This window comes from Lithobates pipiens, unplaced genomic scaffold (genome assembly GCF_037356315.1).
Source record: "Lithobates pipiens isolate NorthernLeopardFrog02 unplaced genomic scaffold, aLitPip1_a1.2 Scaffold_19, whole genome shotgun sequence".
NCBI classification, from domain to species: Eukaryota; Metazoa; Chordata; class Amphibia; order Anura; family Ranidae; genus Lithobates; species Lithobates pipiens.
This window is the reverse complement of record NW_027507764.1, coordinates 381993469-382010984: the sequence shown is the minus strand read 5'-3', so window position 1 is coordinate 382010984 and position 17516 is coordinate 381993469. Positions and strand designations below refer to the sequence as shown.

The window sequence follows — 17516 nt, the reverse complement described above, 5'->3', positions numbered from 1 at the left end:
CACCTTAGGAAGGGCGTAGAAAGTAGCAACTTTTGGATCTTTGGTATTTAAGAAGTTCCATGTGCCTTTATCTATAATACCTGATTTGTATGCACTGAAGATAATCGAACGATATTGAGTGTCAAAATGAGAAATTAAGGACACAGAAATTGGTCGATACCAATCAGAATTTTGAAGAATCTTATTACACATAGTGAGATATTGTGAAATATTCATGATTACGATGTTTCCACCTTTATCCGCAGGTTTTATGACTATATTTGGATTAGTTTTGAGTTGTTTTAATGCCGTCAATTGGTTATGCGTTAGATTGTGTTTATTGGTCGATGGAAAATGAATCTGTTCAATTGCCTGGCAAACTTGTTGGGTAAAAGCCCAAATATTTGGATTTGTGTTTAGAAGTGGAACATTTTTTGACTTGGGTTTAAACGTTTCTAGAGGGGGAAAAGAAGCTAACTGTGCCGACAAGCCAGTGGGAGAGATAATCATCTCATCATCAGGGGGTACTTGGCCCTCTTCCCATAAGTCCATCAAATTAGAAAGGGCTTGTTGATCAGCACTATTTGCCTCATTGATGGATTTTGTTGTATTCATTTGTACAATAGATTGATTGGGCTTATGGAAGAGGGTTCTGAATATCAATTTTCGTGCGAATAAATGTATATCCTTTATCAGAGAAAATTTGTCCGAGCTTGAATCAGGACAGAAGGTCAGTCCTAGTTTCAGAACATCAAGTTCATGACTAGTAAGGACATAAGACGATAAATTGACAATAGACAGTTCAATCCCTGAGCTACATTCTGGGTTAGTAGAGGGAGATTGAGTTAGATATTGGGTGGTTGGGGAGATTCTTTCCCTAAAAAAATAGGGGCGATTCGGAGGTCCACCGGTAGGGGGGCACCACTAGGTGAAATAATAATATCGTTAGTGTTAGTGATGGGTAGGGATGATATAAGAGGGGCTGATTTGGTGAAAGAGGACGTGAGGGTGGTAGACATAGAGGTGTTACTGGAAGTAGAAGTGGACAGAGATGTGTTAATGGGAGTGGGGGTGATGAGTGGTGGGGGTGGTGGTGGGTGATGGAACATCGTTAGGGGACGAACAGGAACTTGTTTGGGAATGGAATAAGTGCGGGATGGTAAAGGGGTACTAAGGTGTTGATTGGGTGCTGCCATAGCGGCGCCCTCCGAGTCGCTTTTTCTCCTCTTTGGGAGTCTGTCTCCAGATAAATCCCGATAAATTGTGGAATGATTGGAGGGAAAAGAGGTTGATGAAGCACTGGATCTGGTTTCATCGTCGTTGTAGTCCCTCCTATTAGAGGGACGTGATGCTCTAAAAAACCTATTTTTATTTTTTCCATCTGCTGGCCATTTGTATGCCGAACCATTCGAGTAGGAATTACTGTCACGTGTGAGTTTATTTTGTTTTAGACGAATAATCTCTAGAGTATAATTCTCAATGTGTTTGGATAATTCAGATTCCTTACGTTTAAATTTAGGAGTAGAGGTTATTTTGGCGTATTCATCGTACCATTTTTTAATGGAATTATCTATCAAATCGATATCATGTGAATATTGGATGGCTAATAAAGTCATCATTGCTATTGAACATGTTTGCAAGTTTTCTTCCCATTTTTGCTTGATGAGATTATCAATTTTATTTATATTGGGGAATATTTGTATTCTAAGGCCAAAAGGCACAATTTGTTGATCAATATATTTATGAAAGAACTTTCTGTGCCAAAAAATTCTAACCTTACGTTCCAAAAGGCGTTGCAAATATTGCAGAGCCAGGTCAAGATCCTTATCCGATGGTTCACTATTCTTTTGGAGATCAGAAGCTTTGTTCATTAAGCCCTCCCAGGCCTCGCCGCTGAAAGCCGCCATGGACCCGGGAAAAAGAGAGAGGGGAACACAAGGAAAAGGGAAAAGATGGGGAAGGAAAAAGGAAAGGGAAGCACTTGATCCTGTCCCATAATTTCTGCCACCTATTCCACCATCTATTGGCTTGTGTGTTGCGATGTTGGGAATGACTATACCTGGGTAAGCATTGTACCTCCTTGGACTAAGCACATTGAGACCAATTTCATATTTAATGTCCTGAATTGTATGTGTACTTAATTGTACGGCATAGATGTACATTATGTATTCTTAAACTTTTTCTTTGTGTTTATGTTCATGTTAGTTGCATACTCCCCTGAAGAAGCAAAAACGCGAAACATGTCGGGAGGAAATACGATCATTCTCAGCAACTAACATTTTCAGGATCCCCTATGCCTTATGTCATGTACTGTTTTGTATAAATAGTGTATTTTCTATTTTTGTCTTTACAAAATATTTTTAATATATTTCTAAATATTAAAGCTATGAATTCTTTTATAAGAAATCTCTGTCTCTTTATAAAGTGTACCGCATAAAAATCCCCTGCTCCCCTTTTTTCCTACTTTTGGATACAATATTTACCTAATCTAACATATATATACATGCACAAGCATAAATAACCAAGGCAGGGACAAGAGAAAAGGGGGAACGGAAGACCAGGTACTAGGAGCAGTCAGCAAGTGGGAGCAGGTAACAGGGGACAGGTCTTAGGGACAGGATGCACAAAACGGAGTCCAGGACAAGGCAGGAAACAGATCAGGTTCAGGCAGGGACAAGGTTTGCAGAGGGAATTCTGAAGCCCTGAGCCTTGGTTAAGGGCGGGCTTATATAGTCCGGCAGATCCACATCAGGTGTAACTTGATAGTTGGTTAGTAATCTTGGCAGGGAGACACCCACTGGTGGCAGGAGAACCAAGTAATGACACCGTTCCTGACAATAATGCATTGCGAGATCGCAGTGCATTGATGTCTGATGATTGGCCAAAACATGCACTTGACCTGCATGCTTTGGCCAATCACAGCACACTCTGATGTGAGAACCATGATTGGCCAAAGGCAGAGTGCCTAACGGGGTGTTGATAAATCTGATTCACTTTCATTAAAATCTGCTGCATTAATAGGACCCATGTCATTACACCACTGTTAATATATTCATTTGTGGACAAATATGTTTGTTTTTTTTTTTTTTTTTTTGTGAAAGGGTACAACCACCACAATGTTTTCTAATAGCTTTGAAACTGAACAAATACTTGGCATCCATCATTGTTTATTTCATTTTTAATAAAATCAGATTTTGCTTTTGATTTTTTTAATAATTAAATGAATAAAACAAATGAAAATGTCATGGGCAAAACTGATAGGACCCTTAGGAGGCAAGTACTGCAAGCAAGGGATTCCTGTAGCTCTCCATGAGACTTCTGCACCTGACAACTGGTAGTTTGGGCCATGTGTGTAAACTGCTCGAGCTGTCTTAGATTTAAAGGGTGCCTTCTGCATGCTTCAACTATTTCCATAGATGTTAGATAGCATTCAGATAAAAGTCCATAGAAGGCGACTTCAGAATATTCCAGTATTTTGTTCTTAGTTATTACTGGGTGCTTTTAACTATGCATTGTGGGTCATTATCCTCCTGGAAGACCTGTCATCTGCAACTGAGACCAGAATTTTCCTGACCCTGAGCAGTACATTTGCTTCAGAATTCCTTGATAGCCTTGTTATTTCATTGTGTCCTGGACTGATTTCAAGGTACCTCATGCCAGACACAGCAACACCCCAAAGTGTAGTTGTGTAGCCCCAAGTGGTACTGACAGGGAAAGCTGGAATAACATTTTGCAACTTATTTTTTTTAATTGGCAACAGATCAGCAACATGCTTGAGTATAAAAGGGGCATCTTAGAGAGTCAGACTGTTTTAAGAAGTAGAGATGAGCAGAAGTTTCATCTGATTAAAAAAAAATAGCAGAATCTAACTAATCCATGGAATGCTGCATCTAAAAATTGAGCAATTTCAGAATAATGTTTCTGAAAGTAATATTGCAAAGACCACTTAAGTCCCGGACCATTTGGCTGGCGAAAGACCAGAGCACTTTTTGCGATTCGGCACTGTGTCGCTTTAACTGACAATTGCACAGTCGTGCCAAATGGTTCCACAACAAAATTGATGTTCTTTTTTTCCCACAACTAGAGCTTTCTTTTGGTGGTATTTGATCACCTCTTTAAAAAAAGACACATTCTTTTTTACTTTTTGCTATAATAAATATCCCCAAAAAATATATAAAAAAAAATTTCCTCAGTTTAGGCTGATACGTATTCTTCGACATAATTTTGGTAAAAATCCCAATAAGCGTCTATTAATTGGTTTGCGCAAAAGTTATAGCGTTTACAAAATAGGGGATATTTTAATGGCATTTTTATTAATATTTTTTTTTATTAGTAATGGCGGTGATCAGCAATTTTTGACTGCGACATTATGTCGGACAGATCGGACACTTTTGGCGCAATTTCTGGACCATTCACATTTATACAGCGATCAGTGCAATTAAAAATGCATTGATTACTGTGCAAATGTGACTGGCAGTGAAGGGGTTAACAACTAGGTGGCGCTGTAGGGGTTAAGTGTGTACTAGGGAGTGATTCTACCTGTGGGGGGGAAGGGCTAGGTGTGACACAACAATGATCACCGCTCCCGATTTACAGGTAGAATTTAGGCAGGCCCGCGATCACGCTCGCGAAGCTCGTGCCCGCAAGCCGCCTCTTATAGGACAACGTACAGGTACATGATTCTGCCTGTACGTGCCCTTCTGCTGCAGTATATCTGGGTGAGGCAGTTGGGAAGTGGTTAAATATATCATCATCTATGGTACTTATTATCAAAAGATTCAGAGAGTCTGGAGAAATCTCTGTGCGCAAGGGACAAGGTCGAGACTAAATACTGGATGCCCATGATCTTTTGCACTTCAAACGGCACTGCATTAAAACAATCACGATTCTGTGATGATATCACTGCATAGGCTCAGGAATATTTCCAGAAATAACTGTCTGTGAACACAGTTCACCGTGTAATACGAAAATGCAAGTTAAAGCTCTATCATGCAAAGAAGGGCTGTTTTTTCTAGGCCAAAGCTTATTTAAAATGGTCAGTTGCAAAGTGGAAAACTGTTCTGTGGTCAGACAAAATTTAAATTTGACATTCTTTTTGGCAACCATGAGCACTGTGTCCTCCGGACTAAAGTGAAGCGGGACCTTTTCAGCTTGTTATCAGCGTTCAGTTCAAAAGTCTGCATTTCTGATGGTATGGGGGTGCATTAGTGTGTATAGAGTTTGCAGCTTGCACACCTAGAAAGGCAACATCAATGTTGAAAGATTTATTCAGGTTTTAGAGCATATGTTCCTATCCTATCCAGACACCTTTTTCAAGGAAGACTTGGCATATTTCAGCAGGACAATGCTAAACCTGCATACTGCATCTATGACAACGGCATGGCTTAGTTTTAGAAGTGTCCGAGTGCTTAACAGGCCTGCCTTTGCGCATCTTGAAATGAAAAATAAGACAGATGACACAGAACTGTTGAGCAATTAGGATCCACCTCTGTAACACTAAACAGGTAACTAACCTGTAACCATTTTTAAAGAGTCGCCTATGGAGATTTTTAAGTACCAGTTTGGCACCATTCCAAGAGTGTGTGCAATTTTAAAGCATGACGTGTTAGGTATCTATTTACTCGGCTTAACATCATCTTCCACATTATAAAAAAAAATAAAAATTGGCTAATTTTGGCATTTGAAAAAGCGCTGCGCAAATACTGTGTGACATAAAAAGTTGCCACAACTGACATTTTTTTTTCCTAGGGTCTCTGCTAAAAAAACATATATAATGTTTGGGGGTCCTGAATGATTTTCTAGAAAAAAATATATGATTTTTACATGTACGAGCGAAGTGCCAGAATTGGCCCGGGTGAGAAGTGGTTAATAAAGAACACTTGTAACACAATTTGGTTTCTTTCTGTATAGTTAAGTATATTGTTCTGGTGTATTTGGTTTCATTGTGCTGTTATTTTCCTTTTCTTTTCAGTCATTTTAATAAATCTGTTTACACTTGCAATAACATTCTGTTAATGAAAAGTTAAATGGACAGATATGTCCTAATTTGAAAAAAGTATATATACATTACTAAACTTATTATATTTGTAGTTGATTAAATGGAATTGGCTATTTTCAAAATCAAACATGCCAAAATGGGTTTAGACAAAAAAAAAAAAAAAACATTATTATAAGCTGCAGACAGGGACGGTAAAGACATTGTAAAAAGCATAGTTGGGAAACCTATACCAAACATCTTGTGAACTTTTTTTTTTCTATTACAAGTGGGCATCTATAAAAGTGTTAGAGCAAAAAGAACTACATCTCGCAATATTTAAGGTTCAATGTGTTCCCACAGGCAACATGCAAAACTGACTTTTTCTACAACAGTATTGGAAATAAAAATGTTTTTTTGGGTCTGGGTAACTGTGCAAGCACTTAATGAAAACAAACAAGGGAATGCTTAATTCAATAAAATGTCATGCTGTGGCTACCCCCAATCATCTTTGACCCACAGAAAAAAATTTAAGATTTTCTTTTATACCAGAGAAAAATACTTTTGTGTCGGTGTCAGGTGTCAGTGAATCAAAGAGTATAATTGTTCTGAATATTTTTGTAAATTAAGTAGAAAAATTGTATTGACTATATTTCTGCATACTAACGTGATATTGACAGTTGTATCTGAATTACCAATTATGTTGCTCAGAAAATAGAAATGATGTTGTGTCCTTTTTTTTTCCTCTACCCATCAAGGTGGACATGAGCTTTCCCAGGTCATGACTTCCCAAGGTCTGGTGTCTTCATCTAATGGACCACATGAGATCACGCTGACCATTAATAACTCCAGTTTAAGCCAGGTTTTAGCCCATGCTGCTGTCAACACTCCAACCACATCCTCAGTGACCCCTCAGGAGATCACCCTTACCATATCTGGTTAGTTAAAGTCTTCTGTGGACTGCGTTAAACACTGCTGGAAATCTGAGTCCAAATGTAATATGTTAATCTATATTCTGGATCTATAGTTGACAATGTAAAAAATCAAAATTTATAGTAAGAGATCAATTCAGTGGCAGTGGCTTCCTTATGACACTATCCTGCCATCACTGTCTACATAAAAAAAAAGATTGTTTAGCTAGTATTAGTGTGAGAGTCCTGTTGGCACTATGCTTTATGCCGTAATCCAAGTGACATTCACCATAAACTGGTCTTATCAGATATCTTTCTGCTTTGTTGTTATGACGGTGGCAACAAATTTTGGCAGGTGTTTTACCTGCAAAAAAAACTATTTATAATCTTCAGTCATTTTATAATCTAGAAATCCTGTAAACAGCAATTACAGAATGTGACCTCTGTCCCTCTACTCTCCCCAACCTGCTACTGGGTATTGAAATATAAGCAATACACTAATTAGGTCAATACTGTGCTTTCTTCTCCTAACAATAAGCATTCATGGTGTTGTAATAAAGCCTGATTGGCATTAAGGTTAGCAAAGTTCTACATCTTACTACCATTTATAATACATTGAAGGAATTTTAATTTTTTCTTTAATGAATACATAACTTAATAAATGGTGGTATGTTACTTAGTAAAAGTTGATTTTTGTCTTACAATTGTAAGCAGGCATTGATTGTCCTGTGCACTCTGTAAATTGCTACATAGTGTTGGAGCACTACAGATGTGTCAAATAATTTGAATACTATGGATAAATAAAGCATCTGTGGAAAAAAATAATTCTAAATTTGAATGGAAATTAGCTGAAATATAGCTCTCCTAAGGCAGTCATATCTGCATTTCTCTGTTTAACCCCTTATTAACCCTTAATTTACTCTAATCAGCCTTAATTACCTCCCTATTCTACTCCATTTAATTATTGTTTTCCTGGGGGGTTTTTTCACGTCTATTTTTTAAACGAAAAAACAATTAAAACTTTTTTTTTGTTTGCTTTGTTAATATAGATATATGTGTGAAAATATTCACTAACATATATTTACACATTTCACATTTAAAAAGCGCAAAATTAAAAAACAAAATCAATTTATTTCATTTGTAAATTACTTTTCAATGCTTTGTACCTTTGCTGACAGCTGAAGTGTAAACAAAGCAGTTGCAGTAGGTATCGGTAATTGGTATCAGCCAGTACTAAAAAAAGTATCGGTACTGGTACTCAAAAAAAAAATGGTATTGGTGCATCCCTAGAGAAAAGTATTATGGGATGTGTATGTGTATTTGCTTTGAGGAGGGAGGGGGGATTCCTCCAACAGCTCTCCCTGCTGATTGGACAGTCTACCCCACCCTGAATGCAAAGGGATGGGGGATTGTTCCGAGTGTTACCTCTGTGTAATTGTGTTTCAATAAACAGTTCATGTTCAGCAGCCAAAACAAGTACTGCCTAGTTCTTGGTTGCAAGCGGCTGGAATATCTGATATCTATATTCAGACTGGAAAGAAGGCGGTATATGACGAGAGCACTCAAGGGGAGTGTGGGACGATTTGTGACAGTGTCCTTAGGTGATGGACCTCTTTTCTCTATTGAGAGATGTTTGCCTTATTTCTTTGGAGGTTCTAGATCTCTCTGTTGAATATTCTCCTATCAAGATTCCTGGCTACACCATAAACACTGTGGCTTATACTGCAGCTTTGCATTCAGTTCACATGACTTGTGCCTTGGAGTACTGCACCTGGATCCCACTAAATTGAAAAAGCAATAAAATTTGTGAAACAAAAAAAAAAAAGAAAAAGCAGAGCCAGCCTGCAGTGTTGCTGGAATGCACTGGATCCTTCTGTAGCCACTCCCATTGGCATATACTTTAACATGTAAAGTTAGCCTACAGCAAGAACTTTCCCTGAAGATTCCTGTGGGTGTATGTCCATTGGGGCGCGTGAAGCCAGGATGGGGTTCAGGTAATCCTGACTCCAGAACTTCAGAAGTGCTTTAAACAGTCATACCCAGGGTTCCATATTACAGTATGTCCTAAATCTCCCTTTAGGGTGTAGGATTGAAGCCAGGGTCTCTGGTTTAAATTGGCCCAATTTCCTTGCATTAATGTGCCTATGTTGGCTCATTTCAGACCTTACTGAGGTCATAGTTGGCAGGGGTCACTGCCATGCCCTTTCCACCTCCCCTCCTTAATTGTTTTTAAAAGAGCAGGATGCCTTCCCAAATCCATAAAATGTAACTGTATATTAACATTTATAACACCAGAGATTGTTGATCCAGGATATATCCAATTGCCTTCAGGGATCAGGAAAGATTTTTCTCCGGCTCAAGCAAATTGGACAATGTTTTGTAGGGCTTTTTTTTCTATTGGTTGAACTAGATGGATTTTTGTATTTTTTCAATGTAACTAACTTTATAACTTTGACTTTGCCCCTAAATCAGATGTGTTACATGAAAAGGAGGTAGTGGATGTGAATGGTCCCTCTCCTTTTCAGGAATCAGATCAGAATGGCACACCTGTAGCGGAAATGTTATCCAAGCTTAAGTGTGCCTTAAACCCCATACACACAATCAGATTTTCTGCTGATTTTTGTCTTCAGATTTGCCAAAACCATGTAGTGCAAGGGCCTGCCTGATTGCATACAAATTGAAACTCCTAAGGTTTGTCCTCATATTATATGGTTTTGGTAAATCTGAAGGAAAAAATCGGCAGAAAATCTGGTGTGTATTGGGCTTTAGCTTTCCTTGTTGGTGCTGTATGTTCTTGCTTAGTGTTAAAGCAGTCTGACTCTGCTCACCCTAAAGGGATCCATCATGGGCTCTCTTAAATTTCCTAAATCAGGTAAGACTTTCCCAGTCCAAAATGCTTTGCTCCGCAGCATCCTATTAAAGAAGAGTTCCTGCAAAAGTGCTCAGTTCATGTGGGTAGATACTGCCATTTCTTGCCTTAACAAGACCCTCACAAAACCCATGAAGGATAAGCCCATGTTGAAGGACCAAGTAGACACAAGGTTAGATGCCCTTATTAAAGTGTTTGTTACCCATTTTTTTTTTATCCTGTTCCCTTAAAGCATGAATAACAGCACAGTGCTTGTGCTGTGTAATTTATCCCCTCATATCATATAAAATACCTGGCTGATCCTGCCTGGTTCTGCCATCCCCCTGTAAAATGACCATGGTTTATCATGGCTGATGAGCCTTAACACTGTGATCAGTTTACGTGCCTCTGTCATCCACAGCTCTCCGCTGTCGTCCTCTCCCCCCTGCTTGCCTTTCAGCTAGTGACAGTGCCGCTCTGCTCCCTACCCCTTCCCTTCCTGTGCTAAAAAAGCTATGATATAATCATACATTCCCCTGTGTTAAATAAGGACATGTGGCCCACTCCATGCTTTTTATAAATAATATGCAGATTGCTACCTTCTTTTAAGGTGCCTCCCAGCGCACACATGACTGCTCACCTCTCCTGCCTGCTAATGTTAGCAGGAGTTCTCGGCCCCTCCCGCTGTAGTTGTCAGCCCAGGAGAGTCGAGCAGTCACGTGAGCGTCGAGAGGTGTTTTGAAAGAAGGTAGAAATTGGCATATTTTTTATAAAACACATGCAGTGGTGCACATGACCCAGAATTCTAGCTTCATCTTAATTGATGCCTCATTCCATAGTCAAATAGACCTTAACTACTTTGTGAAGTGCTTGGCAGTCACACTCTGTCAGATGATTCTTCTCTCCATCGATATGTGCAGAAACCTTTGATTTCAAAGCTGGTCAGTTGAGCTCCCATGCAAAAAGAAACTTGATTGAGTAAACATTGAAGGTTGACAACTTCAAAGCGTAACCACTCCTCCACCAGTAGATTTTCTACTCCTGAGGTTAGGAAAGATTTCTTTAGTCCTTCTTAGTCTTCCATTTTCAAATCTAAGTCCTCCCCCCCCCCCCCCCCCCACTGGCCAACATCAAGCAGACAATGCAAACTTTTACAGTGCTTCTGTTGAATCTACAATTTCAGAACATCATCTTCTCACAGATTGGAGTACTTGGACCTAACCTTAGACACGGCCCTATCCAGAATCTTCCTGCCTCAGGACAAACTTTTGTTTCTTCACTATTATGGGATCGTCAGCAACCCTCTCTGTGTGCTTGCATGAGACTCTTGGGTTTAATGGGAGCCAACTTCAAGGCTGCATCAGCGTTTGGATCAAGGAAAAAGGTCTTTTCATCCAAAGGTGTTTCAAGCCTTTTTGCCATCTGCCATCCAGAATCTGCAACAAATTGGACAGTTTTGTTGCCATGTCCAGAGACCCTCAGGCCTTCACAGTGGATGCTGTGATGACTCTGTGGGATGAGTTCAACCTAAACTATGCCTTTTCTCCAGATTCACCCTTATCTGCACTGCAGGATCCAGATAAAGTGCATCACACAGAATTGTCCCAGGAAGCAGTGGTACTCGGATATATTCAGACTCCTGGCAAACACTCTTTGGGCCCTACCAAATTGCTTGAATCTCCTATCCCAAGGGTGTTGGCTGTTGAATCCACAGTCCTCAGAGACAAGGGTTTATTGGACATGGTCATCCATACTTGAAGGATAGGAATCAACATCTTCTAAAGTCTACCATTGCATCCTTTTGGTACATTTTCTATTCTCCGTCCAGTCTGGTCCGGACCAGCATTTGGCTTTGAGTACCATCAGTGGACAAATCTAGTTAAAGTGTTAGTTTACCTTAAATTTTTTCTAAAAGGTGAACTTACTTTGTGCACCCTCTCCACACCCGTGGTCCTCGCTGTACTTACTACCATGGATGCTGTCAGTGCCCACACAGCTGGTGCAGCAGTCCGGGGATTTGAAATCCTCACTCTTCTCTCTCTTTTATTTGTGCAGCGCTTCCAGGACAACTTCTGTCGGACCGACTCCAGTACACACGATGAAGGGAAGATTCTGGACAGCTACACTCAAAATCAAATGCCTTTATTAAAAAAGGAGGTAATAATCCAAAAAGTACAAGCCACAGCAAACAACGGATTACAGGAGGTAACGCGTTTCACATTTTCAAAAGTGTTTATAGCTCAGATTCTCAGCTATGAATAAGCACTTTTGAAAGTGTGAAACGCATCAACTTCTGTGATCCGTTGTTTGCTGTGGCTTGTACTTTTTGAATTATTCCCTCATTTTTTAATAAAGGCATTTGATGTTGAGTGCGGCTGTCCAGAGTCTTCCCTTCATCCAATTACCTATGCTTAGCCAGCACCTGCTGTTCCTATTCTGAGGAGAGCTACATTTCCAGACACCCTTCCTAGAGCGGCATCTCTCTTCCTCCAGTAAACTCGAGCCAAATGTTGGCCGGTTTCTAATGAACTGGCTGATGCTGCCCGATATTTGTGCCATGTGCTCTGCTTTAAGCTAATAGAGAGTGGGAGATGTTAAGTAGGGGAATGTCCCTTCAGTCTTCAGTTTTTTGCAAGTATCCAACCACTTAAAGATAGTTTCATAAAACCAATGCTAAAGACCAGTGTCTGTACGCCAAGAAATGGATTTCAATGACAAGTCACAAATTCTTTTTGTGCAATGTTTGATGTTTAGACACATGCTAATTTGCAATGTTGACTTTGATAACCTCTGTTGATTTCAACAGTGGTCTGCAGATCACCTCTGCCTTTGAATACAACTAAGAGTATAATATTAGTAAGAGAATATCTAAATCATAGATTCTGACATCTGTGTACTGGAACTCTTTTTAGAAATATCACTTTGATATGCTGTACATTATTACATGGACTTAAGCTAAATCATCATTGACCTTGTGGGTTTATGGAAATCTTGCAGTAAGGTCCAGGGATCTCCCAGGACACTGCTGGAATATTTTAGGGTATACATTTGGACGTATGGTAACTCTCTAAAATGTCATTAAAATGTTTTGTGAATTCTAAAATGCTTTATAGATGGACAGTGATAATTGTTTATAGGTCTTGAATAGTTGTAACTTATTTCGTGGCACAACAGCAGCACATTTTTGTTCCCTTTATATCTTAATTACCCATAGAAATACGACAAACTCAGAGCATTGATTTTAATCTATTTTAACTAATTAGGCCAAGATCTCATGCAGCTAGGTGCTGCAGGAGGCAGTGAACTGAATGGGAACCTGAGATTAAATACATCTGCAGTTACTAACCAGACTCCAGAGACCTCATTATCACTGAGCAACGATCACATTTTATCACAGGCCACTACGCTAACCACTACTTCAGGTATGGTAATATGTGATGCATTTATTTTGTTTTCTATACACAATAAAGTTTTTCCCAGTTATCTAAATATTAAGCTGTCCTAAATGTAGGCTGCTACATTATAAGCATGCTTTCATTGTATTAACCTTTGTAGAACACTTTTAAGGCATTGTGTACAGTGTTGACTTCTGAATTATGTAATGCGGCCCAGCCCACGTGCACCTAGAGTGGTGCTATCTTTACTGCAATGCAATGAATGACATGCCTAAAATAATTTTTAATTGAATGTTTTGCATTAGCTCAACTGGTCCCATTGAGTCATATATGTTGGTCCCGAAGGCCTTAATTATTTGCCCATTGCCTGCGTAAAGTATTGAGCGGTAGATTATGTACATGCTCTTTTACAACTACCATTTTAAGGGAAAAAAAGGTCATTTTTAAATGATGGCAGCAACACTGGATGAACATTTAACAACAAATTAGATTAATTGCCACCAAATCAGCATTATTAGGTATAAAAAGAGTATCTTAGAAAGTCAGAGTGTTTCAGAAGTAACAATGGGCAGAGATTCACCATTCTGTGAAAAGTCGGAATCTAAAATTTGTCAATTTCAACATAAAAATGCAAAGATTTTATATACATTATCATCTACATTATATAATATTATCACAAGATTCAGAGAATCTGTAGAAATATCTGTGCATTAGGGACAACACAATATTGAAAGCTAGGATATTTTGGCCCTCAGAGGGCACTACATTAAAAACAGTCATGATTCTGTGGTGGATATCCCTGCATGGACTCAAGAATACTTCCAAAAATCACTATCATGCAAAGAAGAATCCATATCTAAACATTATCCAGAAATGCTGCTGTCTTCTCTAGGGCAAGGCTCATTTAAAATGGTCAGTTGCAAAGTGGAAAACTGTTTTGTGATCAAATTTAATTTTGACATTCTTTTTGGCAACCATGGGCCCCGCGTCCACTGGACTAAAGAGGAGAGGGACCTTCAGGCTTGTTTTCAGCCCAGTTCAAAAGCCTGCATCTCTGGTGGTATGGGGGTGCATTATTGTGTAAATAACAGGCCGCTTGTTCATCTGGAAAGGGAACATCAATTCTGAAAGATATATGCAGGTTTTAGAGCAGCATATGCTCCCATCCAGGTGACACCTCTTTTAGGTAAGGCCTTGCGTATATCAACATAAAAATGCTCAACCGCATATTGCATCTATGAAAACAGCATGACTTTACAGTAGAAGAGTCCAGGTGCTTTCCTGGCCTGCCTGCAGTTTAAACCTTTACCAATTTAAAATATTAGGTGGATGTTGAAACCAAAAATATGACAAAAAAGAGACAGGACTCATGAGCAGTTAGAATGCTATATCGGGCAACAATGCAACACCATTCTCCCCCCAAAAACTCCAGCAACTGGTCTTCTCAGTTCATGGATGTTTACAGTGTTGCTAAAAGAGAGGATGCTACACCATAGTAAACATGGCCTTGTTCCAGGTTTTTCTTTTTTGTTTTTTTTTGTTTTTTTAGATGTGTTGCTGCTGTCAGTTTCAAAATGAGCTTTTGTTTTTTTCTTAAAATATTACTTTTTTCTGGTTAAACATTTTGATAGATTTCCTATTTTCTATTGTGAATAACAAAAATGGATTTATATGTTTTATGAGATTTGCAAATGTAATTCTGTTTTTATGTAGATTTTACACAGCGTGCCAAATTTTCAGGAATTGGGGTTGTACATTTAGGATGCCTGTCAGCCCACAGGTGCCACTAAAAGGCTATTTTTGAGCATGGTGAAACTTGATTTGTTATAAGCTTATATTTCCATAATGCATTTTATTTGGTAAAATACTTAGTGGCTAAGACTTCCTAGAATACAACTCTTCAAGATCAAATATATACCTATATTCATATGTTTTTTGTTAGAACTGACCACATCAACTGGCAGTCTTCCTATCACCACCTCAATCACTCAAACCCCCGTATCTACTCAGAATTTGGTTATGTCATCTGGAGTAGGAGGAGATGGAAGTGTAACTCTAACCTTAGCTGACACTGAGAGTATGTTGTCGGGAGGACTTGATACTGTGACCCTGAACATCACTCCCCAGGTATGAACTTAATTTACCATATGGCATCTTGTTACCAAGGCTAGTGTGACAGCTTAGTTTGCTAGTAGTCTGGGCACAGTAATAATCAGACAGCTTGGTGTGTAGTTTTGCAGCCATGTAGGATAAATACAGAATTTGTGGGCTGTTCGACTCAATGTATTGTATATTTAAATGAGCAATAAAAAGTTGGGAGGACAAATAGATGAACAGGAGAACAGAAGATGAGATTTTGCTGAGCAGATTTAAAGCTGGGAATGCAATGGAAAGTTGGGTAAGATAAATTGGCAGGTCAAAATAAACACATTATTATAAAATTTGACATGCAATACAATTTAGAAGAATAATTATAGGATGATGTGAAAATGTGCTCATTGAAAAGAATAATCCCAATGCTTGAGGAGGGTTGTACTGTCGCATGTATCATAATGATCTACATAGAGGCATGTACCAATTTGTAAAAAGGCCAAACCTAAAATCAATCCACTGTTGTGAGCTGAAGATTTATGGAGACAAATTAACCAAATAAAATGCAGACTGATTTTTCAGATTTAAATATTCACCTAAGTCAAATTAATTAATCAGATAGAAACTTTGTGCAGGTACTCACCAATTCTGTCACTGTCGACCATGTTTTAATAAAGATATGTAAAGAGTTAACATGGTGATCAGATATGCATATGCAATATGGCTACCTAATGCCTGCACATTTGCAAGTTGACTGTACTTTTCAGCTATAGTCATCCATAAGATGATTGGCCAAGAAGACTTAACATACTTTCCCACAGCATGACTGTTTTTAATCTAAAAAAATATCGCTATAAATCAATAAAGTCTTTTAAATATTTTGTAGGTGGGTCCTTCCCATTACTTTCTTATATTTTTTTTTTTTTTTTTTATTAAGTAATTAAGAGAAGATGGTGAAAGAGGCTGTGACACTGAGCCTGAACAGGTAGTCTGTAAATTTTTGGCAGAACATCAATCAACAAAAAAAACATAATATCTCATTAACCACTTCAATACCAGGCACTTTAGCCTCTTCCTGCCCAGGACAATTTTCAGCTTTCAGCGCTGTCCCACTTTGAATGACAATTGCGCAGTCATGCAACACTGTATCCAAATAAATTTTTCATAATTTTCTTCCCACAAATAGAGCTTTCATTTTGTGGTATTTGATCACATCTGGGGTTTTTATTTTTTCCTAAACTAATTAAAAAAGACTGACATTTTTTTAAAACAAAAAGTTTTTCCTCGTTTCGGTTATAAAAAAAATTTGTTTTCTCCTTCACTGATGGGCACTGATGAGGCGGCACTGATATGTAGAATTGATGGGCACTAACAAGCGGCTGTGATGGTCACTGACAGGCCACTATGATGGGCACTGATGGGCAACACTGATGGTGAGGTACTGATGAGGTTCTGACAAGTGTTACTGTAGGGCACTGATTGGCACTGTGGTGGGCAGCTGATCACATGATAAGCCTCTGTCAGAGGGGGTGCAGGCGGCATGCTCTGTGATCACAAGTCCTTGGGACAGCTGATCACATGATGTAAACAGTAACCTGTTTTTTTCCTCATGCTGACAGCGTGAGGAGAGAAAAATAAGCCAGTTACCGGCTTGAGTAAATGGCAATGGGTCCCACACAGTGACAGCCACTGCTGCTAAGGCACCTACCTGTGCCCATCAGTACTGCTAACCAATGCCACCCACCAGTGCCCATCAGTGCTGCTAATCAGTGCCTAATCATCAGTGCTGCCTATCAGTGCCACCTGTCAGTGCAGCCTCATCAGTGCCCACCAGTGCCGCTTCATCAGTGCCACCTATCGGTGCTCATCAGTGCAGCTTCATCAGCGCACATCAATGCATCCTATGGTTCATGCCAACAGCCCTTATTTTGTACAGTAAATGTTTATGGTAAACTGTGTCAAATGCTTTTGCAAAATCCTGATACACCAAGTCTACAGGCCTTCCTTTATCTAGATGGCAACTCACCTCCTCATAGAAGGTTAATAGATTGGTTTGGAAAGAACGATTCTTCATGAATTCATTCTGATTACTGCTAATAATACCGTTCTCATTACTAAAATCTTATATATAGTCCCTTATCCCCTCCAAGAGCTTGTAAACTATTGATGTTAGGCCAACTGGTTTGTAATTCCCAGGGATGTATTTTGGGCCTTTTTAAAGCGGAGGGCCACCCTAAAAAAAAAATTACATTAAATTGTTCCTAAAAAAATGGAAAAAAAATGTTTTAATTTACCAGAAATGGCTGTTGCTAGGCAGC

At 39.0% G+C, this 17516-nt stretch overlaps 1 protein-coding gene across 1 annotated transcript in view; it reads left to right on the top strand.

Moving 5' to 3' along the window:
* Positions 1 to 17516, top strand: part of ZNF236 (zinc finger protein 236) — a 336247-nt gene that overhangs the window by 233777 nt on the left and 84954 nt on the right. Inside the window, exons 26-28 of the mRNA XM_077492345.1 lie at positions 6712 to 6891; positions 12976 to 13134; positions 15050 to 15234. Of these exons, the coding sequence (XP_077348471.1) occupies positions 6712 to 6891; positions 12976 to 13134; positions 15050 to 15234 (524 nt within the window). The remainder of the gene's footprint in view (positions 1 to 6711; positions 6892 to 12975; positions 13135 to 15049; positions 15235 to 17516) is intronic.